At 45.9% G+C, this 17,980-nt stretch overlaps 2 protein-coding genes across 2 annotated transcripts in view; both read right to left on the bottom strand.

Annotated features, from left to right (window-relative positions):
• Positions 1-6,347, bottom strand: part of Atp6v0d1 (ATPase H+ transporting V0 subunit d1) — a 38,574-nt gene extending 32,227 nt beyond the window's left edge. Inside the window, exon 1 of the mRNA XM_015496210.2 lies at positions 6,112-6,347. Coding sequence (XP_015351696.1) covers positions 6,112-6,241 — 130 coding nt within the window. The 5' untranslated portion in view covers positions 6,242-6,347. The remainder of the gene's footprint in view (positions 1-6,111) is intronic.
• Positions 6,348-7,049: 702 nt separating this feature from the next.
• LOC107151097 (agouti related neuropeptide) lies at positions 7,050-17,406 on the bottom strand. The gene is made up of 7 exons (XM_048792607.1): positions 15,078-17,406; positions 12,552-12,663; positions 12,045-12,164; positions 9,430-9,486; positions 7,730-9,253; positions 7,489-7,574; positions 7,050-7,281 (listed from the first exon to the last, which is right to left on the bottom strand). Exons 5-7 carry the CDS (start codon positions 7,869-7,871, stop codon positions 7,099-7,101), a joined length of 411 nt encoding a protein of 136 aa, XP_048648564.1. The 5' UTR covers positions 7,872-9,253; positions 9,430-9,486; positions 12,045-12,164; positions 12,552-12,663; positions 15,078-17,406; the 3' UTR covers positions 7,050-7,098.
• Positions 17,407-17,980: the final 574 nt, after the last annotated feature.

Raw genomic sequence — 17,980 nt, 5'->3', positions numbered from 1 at the left:
AAACTTTTTAGTCATCCAACATTAGTCATGTTAGAGAACCAGCTCATAATTTTTAAAAAACTTAATTACTGGAAAGAACTAAGAAATTATCCTAAACTTTCCTACATAGACTATATTTCAGGATAATCAAGTAGTTGATTACTGGAAGTTTCCAGGGGTAGAAGTATTCAAGTTAGCAATTACAGGAGGATACAGAATTAGAGTATCACCATTTTGAAAACCCTAAAGAAAAAATGGTTCTAGTCAATAAATGTCAATGATTCCTCATGTCAGAAAAAGAACTAGATATCAGGTGCCTCCCAATGGAAGTACAAACATCACCTATTAAGCATTTTTAAAAACATGAATCAAGCCAGAATTTAATCATGTCTCTACATCTAAATACTAATTTACAGGGGCTGAGGTTGTGGCTCAGCGGTAGAGCGCTTGCCTAGCATGTGCAGGGCCCTGGGTTCGATCCTCAGCACCACATAAAAATAAACAAAATAAAGTTATTTCTCCATCCACAACTAAAAATATTTTTTAAATAATAAAATGAATAAATAAATACTAACTTACATAAAAAACAAGGGAATGGGCTGGGAATGTAGCTAAGTAGTAGAGCTCCTGCTTTGCAGGAGGTATGGGTTAAATCCCTAGCAGGAAAAAAAAAAAAAAAAAGTCGGGAGGGAGATAAAAAAGGGACAGAGGAACATGTTAAACTATACAGCAGGGATATAATCAGCAAAATTGAGATGGATGGAAAATCTATGATCTATTATTAATCTATTATCTATCAAGTGATTCAACTTCTTCAATAACTAAATAAATAACTATTTTAGAGAGCCTATGTATTAAAATAACTGAGAGCATCAATCAATTGAAATGTATAGGTCATATTTAGATCCTGATTGAAACAAATAAATCTTATTAAAAACTTTTGAGGGCTGTTTTTTAAAATAAGGTAGAATAATAATATTGTGATTATTTTTTTAAAGTAGTCATTACCTTTTTTTGAGTTGCTGAAATACATACAGCTGAAATAATGTTTTCTGAGATTTACTTCAAAACAATTTGGGAATCAGGGGATATGTAGAGATTGATTGATGGATTGAAATAGTGCTGGGGATTGAATCTGGGGCCTTGGGGATGCTAGACAAGTGTTCTACCACTGTTACACTCCTAACCCAAGGGGAACTATTCTTGAAACAAAATTGATAATTACTGTATCAACAAAAATTATAATTTATTTTAAAATTTTTTTTGTAGTTATGTGTTGACAGCATGCCTTTATTTTATTTATTTTTATGCGGTGCTACGGATCGAACCTAGTGCTTCACACATGCTAGGCAAGCTCTCTGCCACTGAGCTACAGTCCCAGCCTGATAATTGATTATTTTTATATACTCATTATATTATTCCTTTTAATTTGAGTATGTTTGGGGCTGAGGTTGTGGCTCAGAGGTAGAGTGCTCACCTACCATGCGTGAGGCACTGGGTTCGATCCTCAGCACCACATGGAAATAAAATAAAGATATTGTGTCCACCTATAACTAAAAAATAAAAATATTAAAAAATTTGTGTATGTTTGGTAGATATCCATTAAAAAAAGTTTTAAAGAAAATACAAAGGAAAAATAAATTCTGGAGGGTGGGGCTGGAGCCTGATCTACCTCTGAATTTAACAACTTTAATCAAGCAAATTTAGTAACAACGCCATTAGATTGAGCTCAGGGTAGCTGAGAATTCAGGCTCAGAATTGTGGTAATGTCCAAAATACCTGCCTAGCTTTGGTATGAGGCCCAGTAGGCTAGGCAAAGTAGGCCTCCAGGAAGTGTTTCTTGAACAAGCAAGCACACATTTGAACATGGAAGTTGCATTACATTTGCTCCTCTGGTCTGAAACACATTCACTTAGACACATCCAACAAATTCCACAGGCCTCTGTGGAAGCTGATATTCTTTACCCTCACTATTTCTGCCCTCATACCCAGTCCTAAGGAGCCAGAGATTTCCTCACCTGGGTTCAGACTGATTTTTTTTTTTAAATCTGGATTCCAAGAAGAGTTATAATACTCTAGTTCCCAACAACCTGCCACTGGGGTCTCCTATTGGTCCCTATGAATGGCCTGGCTATTTCTACATTCACTTGCTGATCTCTCTGTCTGAAATGATTTTCCCCCTAGCTGTCTACATGACTGGCTCCTAATTCTTCACATCTCAGCAGAACTTTAACCAGCCATGCTGTCAAAAGAAGATTCCCTATCACTTCTTCGTTGTAAATTATATTTGATCTTTTTTTCTTACTTAACAACAACAACAAAATTAGGGGCTAACACACCAAGACTTTACCATGACCCAAGTTCATGTTAAGCATTTGCTATGGTTTGGATATAGTTTGAATGTCCCTCAAGGCTTCATGTGTTATTTAATCCCCATTGTAAGATATTAAGAGCATGGAAACTTAATCTGACAACAGTGCTTAGAGGGTGGAACCTCAGGAAAGTGATTAGGATTAAAGTCATCAGGGTGGAGCACCCAAGATTGAATCCTGGTGGTTTTACAAGAAAAGGGAGAGGTGTGATGTTGCACACCTGTAATCTCAGTGACTTGGGAGGCTGAAGAAAGAGGACTGCAAATTCAAGGCTCACCTTAGCAATTTAGAGAGGCCCTGTCTCAAAATAAAAAATGAAAAAGAGCTGGGGATGTTGCTCAGTGGTAAAGCACCCTGGAATCAATCCCTAGTTCCAACAAAGAAAGAAAACAGAAGTCATACATACACACATGTGCTCCTATCTCTTGCCATGTAATGCCCAGCACCACCTCAGACTCTGATGGGGTGGTCCTCAAACTTGTACCTCCAGGAACTATAAGCCCAAATAAAGTTCCTTTCTATATAACTCACCCAGCATGTGGTATTGTATTATTAGCTACAACAAAAATGGACTAATCAGCAATTTAATGGAGATTATCTTGCTTAAGTTATAACCACCCCATGAGGTAGGTGCTATTATTACTATAAATTTAGAGATGATGAAAATCAAGACAAAAAGGTTACATACCTTACTTATGGCCATGGGGGCAATGAGGTAACTAGCAATCCCGCCTCTGTAACCACTACACTACACTGATTTCTTAAGGTCTTCCCCTGCCCTGCAGATGTCTACTTCCAGACTATGAAGCTCAAGAGAAAATCATTCAGCAAAGGATCTCAACCCCTATTGGAATGCCTGGCATAAAACAGGTGCTCAGTACCTGAATGAATGAAAACAAAGTAATACTGTATAATTTTTCCTCATAATCTCTGATCTGCCTCTGCTTCCTCCTGTTCCTAGGACAGGATCCAGCCTCTAGGAGATATCTAACACATTCAGAAAATCTAAGAGCCATAAAGAGCTTTTCTAACCACCCGTCTCTGTCCCCTCAGTTTATCCAAGGAAAATGACCTCTCTTGGGTCTTTCTCCTATTTCTGAGAATAGACAATCAGGCAACATGCATAATGGAGGATGCATAGGTTTCTGGGGTCCTAAGAGAGAAGGAGGCAGCTGTCAGCCAGAAGATGCCCTGCTAGAATGGAACCCAGAGAAGGCCAGGATACTATATTTGCCCTGCCTTACAAAACAAATAAACACCCCTTGCCAAATGCCCTACACCTTCTGAGAACTGTCCAACACCTGAAACATGTTCCTTGGAAACTTCATCCCCTGGTGCACTCCTAAATTCTCATTAGAGACTACAGCCTTCCTTTCCAGCTTCTCTCCCTCTTCTCACAGGGATGGGGAAGCAAAAATATCCAGCAACAGAGCCTAGAGGCCAGGCCTTTGGTATCATCTTCTGAAGCAGAAAAGGCCTTTCTGTTGGAGACAAATAAAATTTATGGTCACTCCTTGCTTCTAGTTAACTTCAGCCTTGAAAAGTCCTGAGCATCCCCAATATACAAAATCCCAAGAACCCCAAACTCTATGTCAAGAACTTCTAGAAAAGTAGCACTGCCAAATGCCATAGGACTTGTGAATGAGTGGAGGGAACAACATTCTAGCCTAGCCTGGCCAATGAGAGTTTCTAAGATGAGGTGATATTGGGGCTGTCCTTCATGGAAACAAGAAGGAAGCAAAGGGAGCAAAAGGCAAAATAATATGGAAAACACAAGCAAACATTTACTGAGTGCTCACTTTGTCCTTGGAGCTTTCTGTGTTTTTGGTGCTGGGTTACATGTTTTACACACAGTAGCTTGTTGACATCTCCCACTCTTTATGAGATAGATGCTGCTAATATACACTTGAAGAAACCAAGGCCCAGAGATGTTAAATAATCCAGTAACTGGTAGGGTTGGAATTCAAACCCAAGTTTGCCTGACTCCGGAATCCCACCACACCAAGTCCTGGGGGAGATGGCTTGTGTGACAAAACAAGGGATCCCTAAATGCCATATTAAATGTTCAAATGGGCCACGTGCTGAGAGTGTTGCAGGAAGAATGGCTTAGTATATTTATGGAGGATTATGGAGGATGGTGGGAAGATGGGAATCCTATGGTCCTAGAAGATGTGCAGGGGAGGGGGAGGCAGCAGCAGGAGTAAGAAAAGATGAAAGAGAAACAAAGCAATTGAATGCTAGGTGATGATCAATGCTATTAACCTTTAGATTTAAGCAAATATCTTCCTCCAGTCCCAGTCCACAAAACTCGTATTAATTGCCAACTAGGTGTTATGCCCTGTCCCAGGCAGCCTCGCTCTGTTTCTCCTCTTCCCACAATGAATTCAGGTTGCTGGCGGGGCTCCTTGAGCCCAGCATCCTGAAGTGTTCTCCCCTCATTCCCTAGGAACTTTTTCTCCCCAGGGCTGGGGGCTGAACCCAGGGCTTCAGGCACAGCAGGCAAACACTCTACCACTGAGCCATATCCCCACCCCTCCCCTCATTACCAACTCCACTCACATAAGTAAACTTTTATTGAAGTTTTATGTTAAAATATTAAAAACTACAATTATTATACTTTAACTTCAGTCGGTTTTATATCTTAATAGTACTTATTTTCACTTGACTCGTCTAGTTTGTAAGTTAAATAATAACTGAGCTCACTTTTAACCTCAAAAATTTTTGATGAGATCATTTTCTACAGTGGGTGAGTCATCTGGCCATCTTCCTCCTTCAGCTATAAGCACCTCTGCTCAAAGGTATCACTAGGGGGACAGGGGTGGGAACACACATTCCTGCCCTTTACTACCATCTGGGGGAGGTGAGGGACCTGGAATTAGGACATCTGTTGCAGCTGCACACGAGGAAACCATTCTCACTTTGGAGCAGTGAGATGAAAGAAAGGGGAACCCAGCTTCTGACTACTCTTGTGTAAGAAACCCTGTCCCGACACCCGTCCCCCACCCTTGCTGAGGGGGATTTTTAGACGAATACTTGTGTATGAACTTCCAGATTTTTTTTTTTTAATTTTTTTTAGAGAGAGAGAGAGAGAGAGAGAGAGAGAGAGAGTTTTTTAATATTTATTTTTTAGTTTTCGGCAGACACAACATCTTTGTTTGTATGTGGTGCTGAGGATCGAACCTGGGCCGCACGAATGCCAGGCGAGCGCGCTACCGCTTGAGCCACATCCCCAGCCCCTGAACTTCCAGATTTGCAGGGCCACCCCTTGTTTTCCCAAACACTTTCTTTAGGAGATACTGCGCAGCCGGCGGTTCAGAGTTCAAAAGAACTTCTCGCTAAACTGGCTCAGCAATCCCCAGGCAGGCGAATGCCAACACACGATGATTTCAAAAGCCTTGGGAGTGGGGAGGATTTTCCGCTTAGCTTCCCTAAACGTTGCCACAGGACAGCTCTCTGGCTACGTCACCATGAAGATGCTTATACCTTGCAAGACCCAACCACTCCTGAGACCCCCAGTTACTAAATGACCAGCACAATCCGGGAAGAGCCAGTCCAAGCAGATGCGAACCATTGCAGTCCTCAAAGCCTTGTTTATGTCCAGGCCCACGCCAAGCCGCAGCTATAGGCAGATCCCCTTCTCTCCCGCCCGCCATCGACTCCCGGATTCCCAGAAAGACCCCTCCCCCTGCTTCCGGTTTCCCGGCCCAGGCGGCCTCCAGCCTGGCCTTTCAAGGCCTCACGGCTTGGGCCCGCGGCTCACCCTCGAGCGTCTCGCACTGCACCAGGTTGAGGTAGTCCGCCTGGCTGAGCACCCCGGCCTTCAGGCCGCGCACCAGTCCTTCCAAGTAGCCATTATCCACGTTGAAGTAAAGCTCCGGGAAGAACGACATGGCTGCAGCGGGGTCGGCGGGACCAGAGAGCCCCGACCGACCGGCACACAACGCAACTACAAGATCAGCTGACGCGGCGCCCGCAAAGGGCTGTCAAGAGCGTCGGGTGACGTGCAAGGACCTCACGTGACCACAATAGGGCAGGACTCTGAGCGGCGCACGGCTTCCGGGCGGTTTCCTGAGCAAGCGCAGCGCAAGTGTGAACTGCAGGCGGCCTTCTGGGCGCTTGCGCACTGAAGGGAGATGGGCTTTCCCCCCCCCCCCCACCAATGGCCTGAGAGCTACTTGAATGTCCGAGAACCACCGCATGGTGGCGCCCGTGGCCGCAGGATTCGGTGGGGGCTCTCTTCCCGCGGTTAGGTGCACCAGGTACTGCAGAAGCCGGCTGGGTAAAAGTGAGAGCGGGAGATGATTCTTATTGTAAAGGTTCCACACTGTTGAGTCTAAACCAGGGGAAAAGAGGTCCGGTGGGGGCTGGCTTTGCAGAAGGTCACACTTAGCCGCAAGTGGGTCCTGGACTCAGGCTTATTCTCTACCTGGGAGTTACAGCCCCCGTGCTGGGCTGGGCTGCGCCCAGCTTTTTCCCGCATTCGATGTAGAAGATTTTCCAAGGCTGTATTGAGGCCCCCTTTACTTCCCGCAAAGGTGCCTGGTGCTCTAAAAGCACGCGTACATGTGGCTCAGATGATGGGATAGCCGAGGCCCTGGGGTAAGCATGTATGTGGTTTCTTGACTTGGCGACACCCCCATCCCTTCAAGAACCCAACCCCGCCTCGACGACCACGTTCGAAATAACCACAGCTTTGGGATTGATCCCATCCTTTATTCGTATGCCCGTTTGCTGAAACGTTAGCCTGTTAGGTGCGGCTGCAGGGGTTGGTGGCCGTACCCAGCTTGCGGCAGTAGCAGAAGGCATTGAAGAAGCGGCAGTAGCAAGTGGCGCACGGGTCACAGCATGGTACCTGCTGTCCCAGGCAGGACTCGTGCAGCCTTACACAGCGGCGCGGGGAACGGAGCTCACGGTTCTGCGGGTCTAGCATCTGCATTGGTAAGGGAACAGGAGAGTGAGCGCAAACTTCTGAAGGCAGGTTCAGGCACCTCACTTGCTCTAAGCTGTGCAAGATGGCAATGGAGTGTAGGGAGGGGTGCCCTGCTGTGTCGCCCCTTGTTGAAGGGGTCCAGAGGTGGGGAGAAGGGGTGGTACCTGATGCCCCCTCTGCAGCCTGACCCTTTCCCTGAGTGCTTACCTCCGCCAAAGCTTCTGCCTTCTGTAGCAGAGCCTCTTCTGATTGTTCTGCAGTCGTCTTCTTCAGCAGAGCTTGCAGGCCTAAGCCTGGGGCAGAAAATGTGAGGACAGGACCCCCATGCACAAAGTACCCACCTCCCGGGGCTGGGATTGGGAAGGGAGAAAGGAGGGATTATGCCAGGCAGGCAAGTTTGTGGCCAGAGAGAGTTCAGGATCCCCCAGCCCACCCCTGCCCTACTCACCTGGGAACTCTGGTAACAGGGCCTGGTCAGGCCTTCTGATGCCCTCCAGGGGTGCCAATCCCATTTGGGCCCCAAGCGTGGTTGGCAATGCCAGCAGCAGGGCACAGCTTAGCAGCACTGCAGTCAGCATAGCCTGGCTCATAGGAAAACCCACCACTTAGTCCTTCCTCATCCTTGGAGTACCTTGTAGATGTCTGGAAAGTAGGATTCTCCACCCAACCTGAGGACTTACCTCTGCTTGCTGGTCCTTGCCTAGAGAGTCCCTGGCCAACTGTTCCCTCAGCTTTTATGTCAGGGTCTAATGAAGGACCCACACGTGACTCTACCCTACAGCTAAGGCATGAGGGGCCCTCTTTAGAGGGTGGGGGCACAGTTCAGGCTCACTCACTGGAACTCAAGACTTTGGTACTCTACTAGAGGAGTGGCCATCTCCAATTTTGGGTGAGGCCTCCAGGAACCAATTAATTATTTAGAAACAAGATAGGGTATCCAGGCTCCCAAAATTTCCATAGGACCAGGACCTAGGGGATGCGCTGGGCTGGAGCCATTAGCAATAACAAGGCAGGCGGCCAGGAGAGTTTAATTTAATTTGTGGCCCCGGAAATGCTCACTCAGCCCCTATAAAGCATATTGTTTCCTTTGTTTCCAGGAACTTGGGTCAAGGGCATTGAAGGGAGTGATGGGCTAGTGGCTACTGTGGTACAAGGATGGGGTACAGAACTAGACCTTGGGTTTCTTTGAGGAGAGAAGAGTGGAAGAAGCTCACCTAGCCAAAAACAGGCCCTCTGCCTACATCTCTGGACTGCCATCCCTCCCTCTTCTCTCTCCAGGCTTCTCCAAGATCCCCACCCCCTTCTCCTGTTCCCAAATCCCTTTCTGCGCAGGGTTCCTGGAAACTAAGGGAGCTGAACGGACGGACTGTTCCCTGGGTGGGCAAGCAGCTTCCGAGTAAAAAGCTTTCAGGCCGCCTGCCTCATTAGTGCTAATGGCTGCTCCCTTATACTTGTGTTGTTAGGCTTCTGCCCACGCCTGGTCTCATGAGCATGAGGCTGTGGTGAGGACTGCCCATTTGTGGACATGGTAGGACATAGGACCCCACCTGCCCCTGCCTTCTCTCATCCCTCTGGAGGGCTTTTTAATCTCGCATGTGTCCATTTGGTAAAAGGATGCAGACTGAATCAGCTTGGAGGACCCAGTGCACAAACAAGGCTGTCCCAAGGCAGCAGGAAAGGATGAAAGGGCTGTCAGGGTCTGCAGACCAAGTCCACACAGGCTGTTCTGAGCAGGATGCCTGAAGAAATGCTCCTAGAAGCAAGGGGAAATCATAGATTCCCATATGGCAGCCTTTGCCTGGAGTCAACACCAATAATTGGCATTTGTATGCCGTCTTCATGGGAGGAGGCTCTGCAGAAGTGGGCCTATGGCAAGATCCTTCCACAGATGAATACTGTGTCTATGCTGGTATCACCTGCAGTTGTTTTCAGGATAACAGTCCTTGGAGCTCAGAAAGCCACTTACTGTTGCCTGGAGGTGGGAGGAAACACTGAGGAATCAGGGGAAGCCCCTCTAAGGAGACAGTTCCTGAACTGAGCCCTTAGGATGATCCAGTTAAGGGCCAGTCCCCTGTTCTCCCCTATGAATAGGGTTGGTGATTTGGAAAACAGACCTGGTGTTGAGATCTCTCTGGCAATTCAACTGACCTTTCTATCCCAGAGGCTGTAAAAGGCCTGGTGGCTCACTTCAGTGCTTTCTCTTTTCTAGAAAGATGCAAAGTAAAAATATCAGACACCCAGGTGTGCTTCCATCCTGATTGGGTCACTTGGGGCTCAGGAAGGGCAATGTATCAAATGTACATGTGATACTTTGCTCAAATTCTTGTGCCTGGCACATCCCTGAAGATACTGGCTAAAGAGGTGTGGAGCAGGGAGGGACTATGTGTTGGTTGGAAAGGTGCCGTACTGATTCTGAGCACCTGGATGGGCCTGTTCAGTAACCATCCTAAGGAAAGAATTTCATGTCTGGGACAGTGTGTCTTCCCACTCCAGCACTCAGCTGTCTTCACCTGCATGTGTGCACACAGATGTATCAGCCCTGTGGGAAGCAACAGACAGGGGCCAAACCATGATCCTGGTCAGGTTCAGTGGAGGAGACAGTCAAGCAAACCAACCATCAAAACAGGGTGGCAGTCAAGTGCAGTGGTTGAAACCTGTAATCTCAGCTACTCAGGGGAGAGAAGCAGGAAGATGGCAAGTTTGAAGCCAGCCTTGACAACTTAGTGAGACCCTGTCTCAAAATAATAAAAAATAAAAAGGACTAGGGTGTAGCTCAATGGTAGAGCACCCCTGGGTTCAATCCCCAGTACTGGGATGGGGGACATTTTTGTAGCTCACAGTTTGAGAGGGTGAAAGCCTAAATGGCATAGAGTAGCAGGCTTGGCAAAGGTCCCATGGCAGATGGCAGGAGTGAGTCACATTAAGTGGTCACGTCTCCACTGGGAAGCAGAGAGAGCTGCTGAGGCCAGACTTGCTCTTTTTACAAGAATCGTCTAACAAGAGCTCAAGGGGTCTCCAGAGAAAGTAGTTTCCTAATGACCTTAGGACCTCCCATTAGGAGTCTCTACCACCTCTCCATACTGCCACCCCACATGAACCTTTGAGGGGACACAATTAAACCATATTCAAACCAGAGCACCAAAGAAAACAGAAAATGATAATAGGAAATTTTTTTAAATGTTTTTTATTGTAGATGGACCCAATATCTTTATTTTTATTTATTTACTTTTATGTGGTGCTGAGGATCAAACCTAGGGCCTCATGCGTGCGAGGAAAGTACTCTACCACTGAGCTACAACCCCAACCCACAGAAGGAAACTTTTAATGTAACAAACTTTGACAAATCAAACCAAATATCAGTTATTTGGAAAGGTGAACATAGAAGTAATTATAGATATATGTATACATACTGAGCTAAGACAAGAAACCAACCCATAGGCCATATTTTGGGCTAATTCAGTGGTAGGGATGGGGATGGGTGATACAGTTCATGTGGGGAGCAAAAGGAGCTTGGAGTGGGAAAGGGAATAAACAAATGTTTATTTCTTCCTCTGGACTCCAGTTAGGTTCATGGGCAGTATGAGTGCTGCTGGGCGCCTGTTGCTATGATCTGAGCCCAATACTGTCACAGAGGTTGTACAACATGATTATGGTTATAGGTGTTTGATGACTGACTCACTGACTGATCCAATTCTAGGGAACTTCATGATGGAGTAACTGTCTCCCCAGCTCCAGCTGAGTGAGAAGAGTATACTGATTGTTTACCAGGCTGGGGCCTTTGGGCAAGTTTGGGGCAGAACATGTGTTAGGCAGTGAAACAAGACAGCATAGGAAAGAATATGCCAATTGTGAGTCCCAGGGACAGGTAGTGTCCCTTGCCTGGCACTCCCCAACTTCACTTAAGTTTCAAGAGAGTAAAAGTCTTCTCCCCCAGGAAGCCTTCCCTGGCCAACTCCCACCTGCCTTTTGCTGAGGTAGGTGACTATCCATGTCCCACAGACCCTTCAGCATTCTTGGGCCTTCTTCTCTCAAAGCACTTGATTGCATTTTTTTTTTTTTTTGTAGGCGGAGGTTTTGGTCCTGGGATTGAACCCAGGACCTCACGCATGCTAGACAAGCCTTCTGCCCCTGAGCACCATCCCTAGTTCTACCCTGCTCTTTTTAAGATTCCTTTTGTTTTTCATTTTTGATATGGAAAATTTTGAATCTACATAAAAGTAACGTGAATAGGATAATGAAACCCAGGTACTGTAATCCTATTTTGATAATCACCAATTTACAAACAATTTTGTTTCATTTACATCATCTCCCAACTCAGATTATCTTGAGATAAATCCCCAACTTCATATCATTTTATCAGCAAATGCTTTGTTATGCTTCCCAAAACTGGTGCTTTAAAAAAGGGCAGAAGCACAATACCATATTGCAAAAAAAAAAATTCAAGTTATTTTTTAATGTCATCAAAATCCAGTATTCATATTCTGTTAATGCCAACATAAACATGTCTTTTCTATTCCACTTGGGTTTTGCTTTTACCTTTTCTAGCAACATAAGGTGCAATGGCTGGTCCTCACATTTGTCTTTCCTTCTTGCCTATAGTAGTCTATAGAAGAACCCTCTGTGAATGAGCATTAACACTGTATGGATAATTTTACTGTCAGGAACCACCAGCCTGATGTTTTCAGGAAAACATTTGTTTAAAGGACTTTTCAGAAATATGTTCAAGTGGGGAATTTGGGAGACCTGGGGGTTACTGAGCTTACCTGCTGAGGCTGGGGCCTTGACTCCAGGGAGGAGAAACCAGAGGGTATGGATGTTCTGTAAAAACAAAGGGGTCTTTTCCCTCCTGCAGTATACTTCTCACTCCAAAGGGCGTTTTCTCACTTTGTCGTGTGTGTGTGTGTGTGTGTGTGTGTGTGAGAGAGAGAGAGAGAGAGAGAGAGAGATATGGTGGTTACACAGGTATATACATTTCATTAAACTGCAAAATGCACATTTAAGGCTTGTGCATTTGGGGGCAGGGTGTATTGCTTAGTGGTAGAGTGCTTGTCTAGCACACATGAGATCCTAGGTTGGATCCCCAGCACCTCAAAAAAAGAAAAAGAAAAGATTTGTACATTTATTATATGTTATAACTCAATGAAGAGCACTTTTTTTCATTTTGTTTATTAAAAGTTCACAAAATAATGGACTGTCTAATAATAAATGGCCTCTTAGAGGTTATGATATCAGATACATTAAAGCATCTCCATAAGACAGGTGCCCCTTACCTGGTCCTTTAGGGACATTCTGAGTCTTTTCTATTTCCCACCATTGGATTTAAAGATAAGACCTTCTAGAATGCTCAAAGACTATTGGTAACCCTCCATTCAAGGCAGATACCTATTAGGGAAATAGAATCAATGAGAAGACATCAGTTGCATTGAACCCAAAACTTGATTTGGACTGTCTTAAACTATAAAAATAATTTATTGGCTTAAATAACTGAAGAAGCCCAAATATAGGGCTGGTTTCAGATGAGGTTTTATTTAATACCTCTTGGTTTTATAAGCACTCAGTGGGGCAGCTATAGTTGATTGCCTTCCCAATGCCCATTCCCAGTTTTGTTTGGAGCAGTGCCCAAACATAATAACTTCCTCCAATTCCCTGAGAGTTCCCGGTGTCCCTGGGATATATTTATGATTCAGGAGACTCATGGTGAGGTCTTCTGGGAAAGTTTGGGTATCCTGGCAAGACACTTAGGGGTTCGTAAAGATGGAGGGAGCTTCTCAAAAGGATTCCCCCCTAACTTCTAGGTCAGATTTTGTATAGCTGTTCAAAACAGGCATACTAATAGTCCCTGTGGTTTCCCATAGCACAACCTCCAACCTCCCACACCCTCAGTTTCCTGGTTCCAAGCTTAAGGGATTCAGTCTACTTCTTCCCTCCCTGAAACCAAGTAACAGCTGAAGAAATTCCAGGAGTCCTTCTGGACTGGATTTACTTCCTAGAGTTGACAAAGGGAACTCACAACCCTTAACCCTTGAAGGTAGGTCATTTTATTGCTGCAGTAAAGAGAAGGGAGGAGGGCCTGAGGATTCCCAACTGGGTGAGAGTCATCCTCCTCAGGCCATCCCTACATGGGGTGGGGTGGGGGAGCCCTGAGGTAAGTTCAGAATACAGGCCTCAGAGGGTCTCCACCTAAAGCAAGAGGAAGCTGGAGTCAATCTACAGCAACTCCCTCCCATGCTTCCTGGAGGCTTGTATGGGGAGTGTAAACTCCTAGTATTTCTGATCAGCCTCTACAGTGAGCTCAGAAAGGCCTGGCATCTCAAAGGCAGATACTAGCAGTGGACACTTATTAGAGAGCTCTGAAAAGGTAGGGCCAAAGACAGGGGAAGGGCTCTGAGAGCCTCTGTTTCAGGTGTGTCTAAACATGTGGGTCCCCAGAATGTGGGGCTCATACCACCACCACCACCAGCAGCAGCAGCAGCCTAACCTAGGAACTGGTGAGAATGTCAATTTGGTCCTGCCAAGATTTAAGGAGTGGCAAATTCTCAGGACCCAGCTACCAGAGTTTGTAACAGATGTTGCAGGTGATTCTGATGTGACTGATCTTAAAGAATCCTTGTCACTGTTTCTAACTCCAAAGCTCAATGCCATTTTCCTCATATGATATTGTGGTTGAAACCTGAGGCCAAGGAGTGCTGGGGTGTCAGAGAGAGAGGAACATCTCAGCCTCAGGGAATACCCAATGGGTACTGACCCTTGGAAGCCAGTGTGGAGACAGGCTCATTCCTTCATCCATGAAATATTTATTGAATGTCTACTGTGTGCCAGAGCCTGGTACAAATACTAAGGGCTTACTGAGAGTCTGGGAGCAAACGGAGAAGGGCTGGGAATGGAACACTAAGAATATGGCTCCCTTGGAGTTCTTGTGGTCTGACTGACTTCTTGAAGATGCTCCATAGGGAATGACTTGACCTTGCCAGTCCAGGAAGACTCCTGCTTCTTTCTCAGTGAGCTAAACCATCAGCATGTGCTGGATGGATTTTGCTCATCTTCAGTGGGGTTTGCAGAGCACACAGCTGAGCACACGTGGAGCTGAAGCCACCGGGCCATATTCTGGCCCATAGACAAACTGAGCTCAAATGGGTGGGGGGGCAGAGAAGCTGTACCCCATACCTTCAAGGATCTAAATGGCACCCATCAGTTGCCCATGCTTAGGAGATGACACTTATGTATGTGCCCCAGGATTCCACAAAGAATCTGCTCCTCCTCCAACCCACAACCTCTTTTGTAGTATGCCTCTCCCCATTCCATAACCTCTCACACTTCATGGCACTGTGGGTTCTATTATCTGTAGCCTCCATGTGCATCCTAGACCCCAGAATTCAACACTCCATACTCCCTTAGTCAACCATCCTGGGAAACTTGACCCAACGACAATGTATACCCCTCATGCCATTGATAGCCCTTACAAAATGGAATTCAAAGCCATAGACATCACTTGACCTGACATCTTTTTTTCCTCCCTTTTTATTTTTTGAGATAGGATCTAAGTTGCTGAGGCTAGCCTCAAATTTGCGATCCGTCTGCCTCAGCCTCCTGAATCACTAGGATTACAGGCCTGTGATACCATGCCTGGCTTTGAGCTGACATCTTTGCCAGACTTTGAGCTGATATCTTTGCTAGACTTCCCTAAGAACCCAGCTGAGCAGTCCTGTGCTCATATTCCCACAGGGCTATAATGTTGGGAATTAGAGAACTGACTTGTAGTGTGCAAATTAGAATGGGCCATCTGGGTATTCACCCACCTGGAATGGATGCTGGCACACAGGATGCCTTCCTTGCCTTCAACCAGAGCCTGGCACCAGGTCAGTATGTTCAGAGCAGTCTAGAAGAGGAATGAACTGGAAGGGCTATCACCAACCTAAGGAAATCCTAAATGCTACCAAAATCCCAGGTCCTCCCACTCCGGTTACCTTACTACAGCAGTAAGACACATTGTGTCTGCAGGCCCAACCCAGAATTTTTGTCATAGAGCCTGCAATGCTACAAAGGTTGAAAATGGCAGCTTGTATCCTGCTCAGGTCTTTCAGGGAATGGATCCTAGCAGCTTTCCTCAACTGTGACCCAAAGGCCTGGGACAAAGGAAAGGGGTGCAGGCAAGAAGGAACAAGGTCTCAGCAATTAATATTTTATGCAGGGCTGTGGATGTGGCTCAAGAGGTAGCGGGCTTACCTGGCATGCGTAAAGCCCTGGTTCGATCCTCAGCACCACATACAAACAAAAGATGTTGTGTCCGCCGAAAACTAAAAAATAAATATTAAAAAAATATTTTCTGCACCTGGAAACAAAGCTGATGTTATTCCATGGAAAGGTCTACATGACTTAGCAGAGGAGCAGGTATCAGGGGAATTGGAGCCGTATTCCTTCCCCTGCCTGGACCTGTTCATGTTCCCTCCCCTGCCGGAGGCCCTTGGGATAGAGGAAAAGCAATAGCCCAAGGGCAGGGTATAAGTCTGGCCAGCAAGAAGAAGGGAGGTGCTTCACCTGGCTGAAGAGCAGGGGAGCCCACAGTGTGGCTCTGGTATGACAGCAGCATGTTGGCTACTGTGGCTACATCCAGTGATGAGATGTCAAAGGCTCTGTGTTGTTGACAAGCAGAGATAGGTCTTTGCCTCTCAGAAGCTCCCATACCTGGCTTTTCACTAGCTGAATGGATGCAGGGTCTGTGACATCTTTGGAAACAAGGCAGAGTGGGCTTCAGGACCTTCCCTGATCCTTCCTTCCCTTAGTCCTTGGGCTTCTGTTTCTTGCTTGGCAGCTTACCCGCTCCTGGTGTAACTCTTTATACTGCATATTCACTCTGGCTTAAGCCTCAGGGCTTCATGTCTAGAACCTACTGTTTAAAAGTTCTCCCTTTTCACCATGTCCTCCTCACAATCAGCTGAAGGTGTCAGATGCTTCACATCCTGACCCATATGGAGTGGGCATGCTGCATCTCCCAGGGGATGCTTACTTGGTTGAGATTCAGAAACGGTCAGGATCGTGCCCCTGTGGGAGCCAGGTATAATGGGAGTCTGAGAGAAGTGTGAATCAGGTACAGAGTAGGGAACAAGTAGGGGAAGGGTATGAAAAATAATTGTGGCAGGGAATCCATCAGCAAGGGCAAGAGTGGTCTCTGGTTTGCTGTGCCCACAGCAAGCTGAAGGATCTCTGCAGGGTTTGATCCTATTTTGCTAGGTACTAAAGCTCCTGGAGGAAAGGAAGCAAGAATAACCCTGGGCCACACCATCTTTCACCCCAGCTCAATCCCAGCATGGCCTCTGGCAGCCTCTTTACCTGGGTTTGGGGTTATTTGGGTTATTTTGCGGAGGGGTACCAGGGGTTGAACTCAGGGGCACATGACCACTGAGCCACATCCCAAGCCCTATTTTGTATTTTATTTAGAGGCAGTGTCTCACTGAGTTGCTTAGCGCCTTGCTTTTTGCTGAGGCTGGCTTTGAACTGGTAATTCTCCTATTTCAGCCTCCCGAGCTGCTGAACAGAGGAGATTACAGGGTACATCACCGTACCCTGCTGCTATTGGGGTTCTAACAGGTGACAACATCTGGAAGTAGGGGCAGTGCAGCAGTTGACACCTGTCATCAGGGCACTCTTGGGGCTGTACTGGGTCATGGGACTGAGGAGACTCTTTAGAATCTCTCTGTCTAGCTGGGTCTGGTGGCACATATATAATCCCAGTGTCTTGGGAAACTGAGGCAGGAGGATTGCAGATTCAAAGCCAGCCTCAGCAACTTAGTGAGGTCCTGAGACCCTATCAAAATAAAAATTACAAAGGTCTGGGGATGTGGATCAGTGGTTGAGACCCTGGGTTCAATCTGTGGTTAAAAAAAAAAAAAAAGAATCTGTCTACCTAGCTTCCTTCTACTCATGACAGCCTGAAATCCTAGTGAATGGAAAAGGAGATAGGCCCTCATACTCCCATACATAAGGGAGTGTATTTGTTTTTTGCTTGCTTGTATTTCCTGATTTTCTGTAATAAGCACACATTGTTCCCTCCTCCTTTTTCTTTTAGTGCTGGGGATCTAATACAGGGCCTCATGCATGCTAGGCAAGTACTCTACCACTGAGCTATATCCCCAGCCACACATTGCTTTTTTAAAAAATATTTTTTTAGGACTGGGATGGTAGCTCAGTGGTAGGGTGTTTGTTTAAAGGCACTGGGTTCAATCCTCGCACCACATAAAAATAAATAAGTAAAATAAAGGTACTGTGTCCATTTATAACTACAAAAAAATTTTAAAATAAATTTTTTTTAGTTGTAGTTGGACACAATACCTTTATTTTATTTATTTATTTTTATGTGGTGCTGAGGATGGAACCTAGGGCCTCACATGTGCTAGGCAAACGCTCTACCACTGAGCCACACACAACCCCAGCGCCCAGAGTTTCAACTTACATGTGACTNGTAATAAGGAAAAAAAAAAAAGCAAAGATTTAGTTTTTGCTTTAATTGAAATAGAATAAATAAATGTACGCCCCCTTGTGGTTGCATGTTCATTCCCACTCCCCTTTAGGAACCTCCTGGAGCCTCTAATTTGGTCTCCTCTGTTCAGGGTTATGGCCCCACAGATTTGTATTCTAAGGAATGCTGATCAAACTTCTAAAAATCTCGAGCCCTGTACTGAATTACCCCAGGTTGAAGGTCTAT

Source organism: Marmota marmota, unplaced genomic scaffold (genome assembly GCF_001458135.2).
Source record: "Marmota marmota marmota unplaced genomic scaffold, marMar, whole genome shotgun sequence".
NCBI classification, from domain to species: Eukaryota; Metazoa; Chordata; class Mammalia; order Rodentia; family Sciuridae; genus Marmota; species Marmota marmota.
The sequence above is the reverse complement of the archived record's forward strand: the minus strand, read 5'-3'. Positions and strand labels throughout refer to the sequence as shown.

What these genes read in the sequence shown, in the direction of transcription:
- LOC107151097 (XM_048792607.1), bottom strand. Translation starts at nt 7,871, where the DNA reads ATGAGCCAGGCTATGCTGACTGCAGTGCTGCTAAGCTGTGCCCTGCTG. An exon ending in CCTGTTACCAGAGTTCCCAG is followed by an intron (nt 7,575 to 7,729) that starts GTGAGTAGGGCA and finishes TTTCTGCCCCAG; the next exon opens with GCTTAGGCCTGCAAGCTCTG. An exon ending in AGGCAGAAGCTTTGGCGGAG is followed by an intron (nt 7,282 to 7,488) that starts GTAAGCACTCAG and finishes TTACCAATGCAG; the next exon opens with ATGCTAGACCCGCAGAACCG.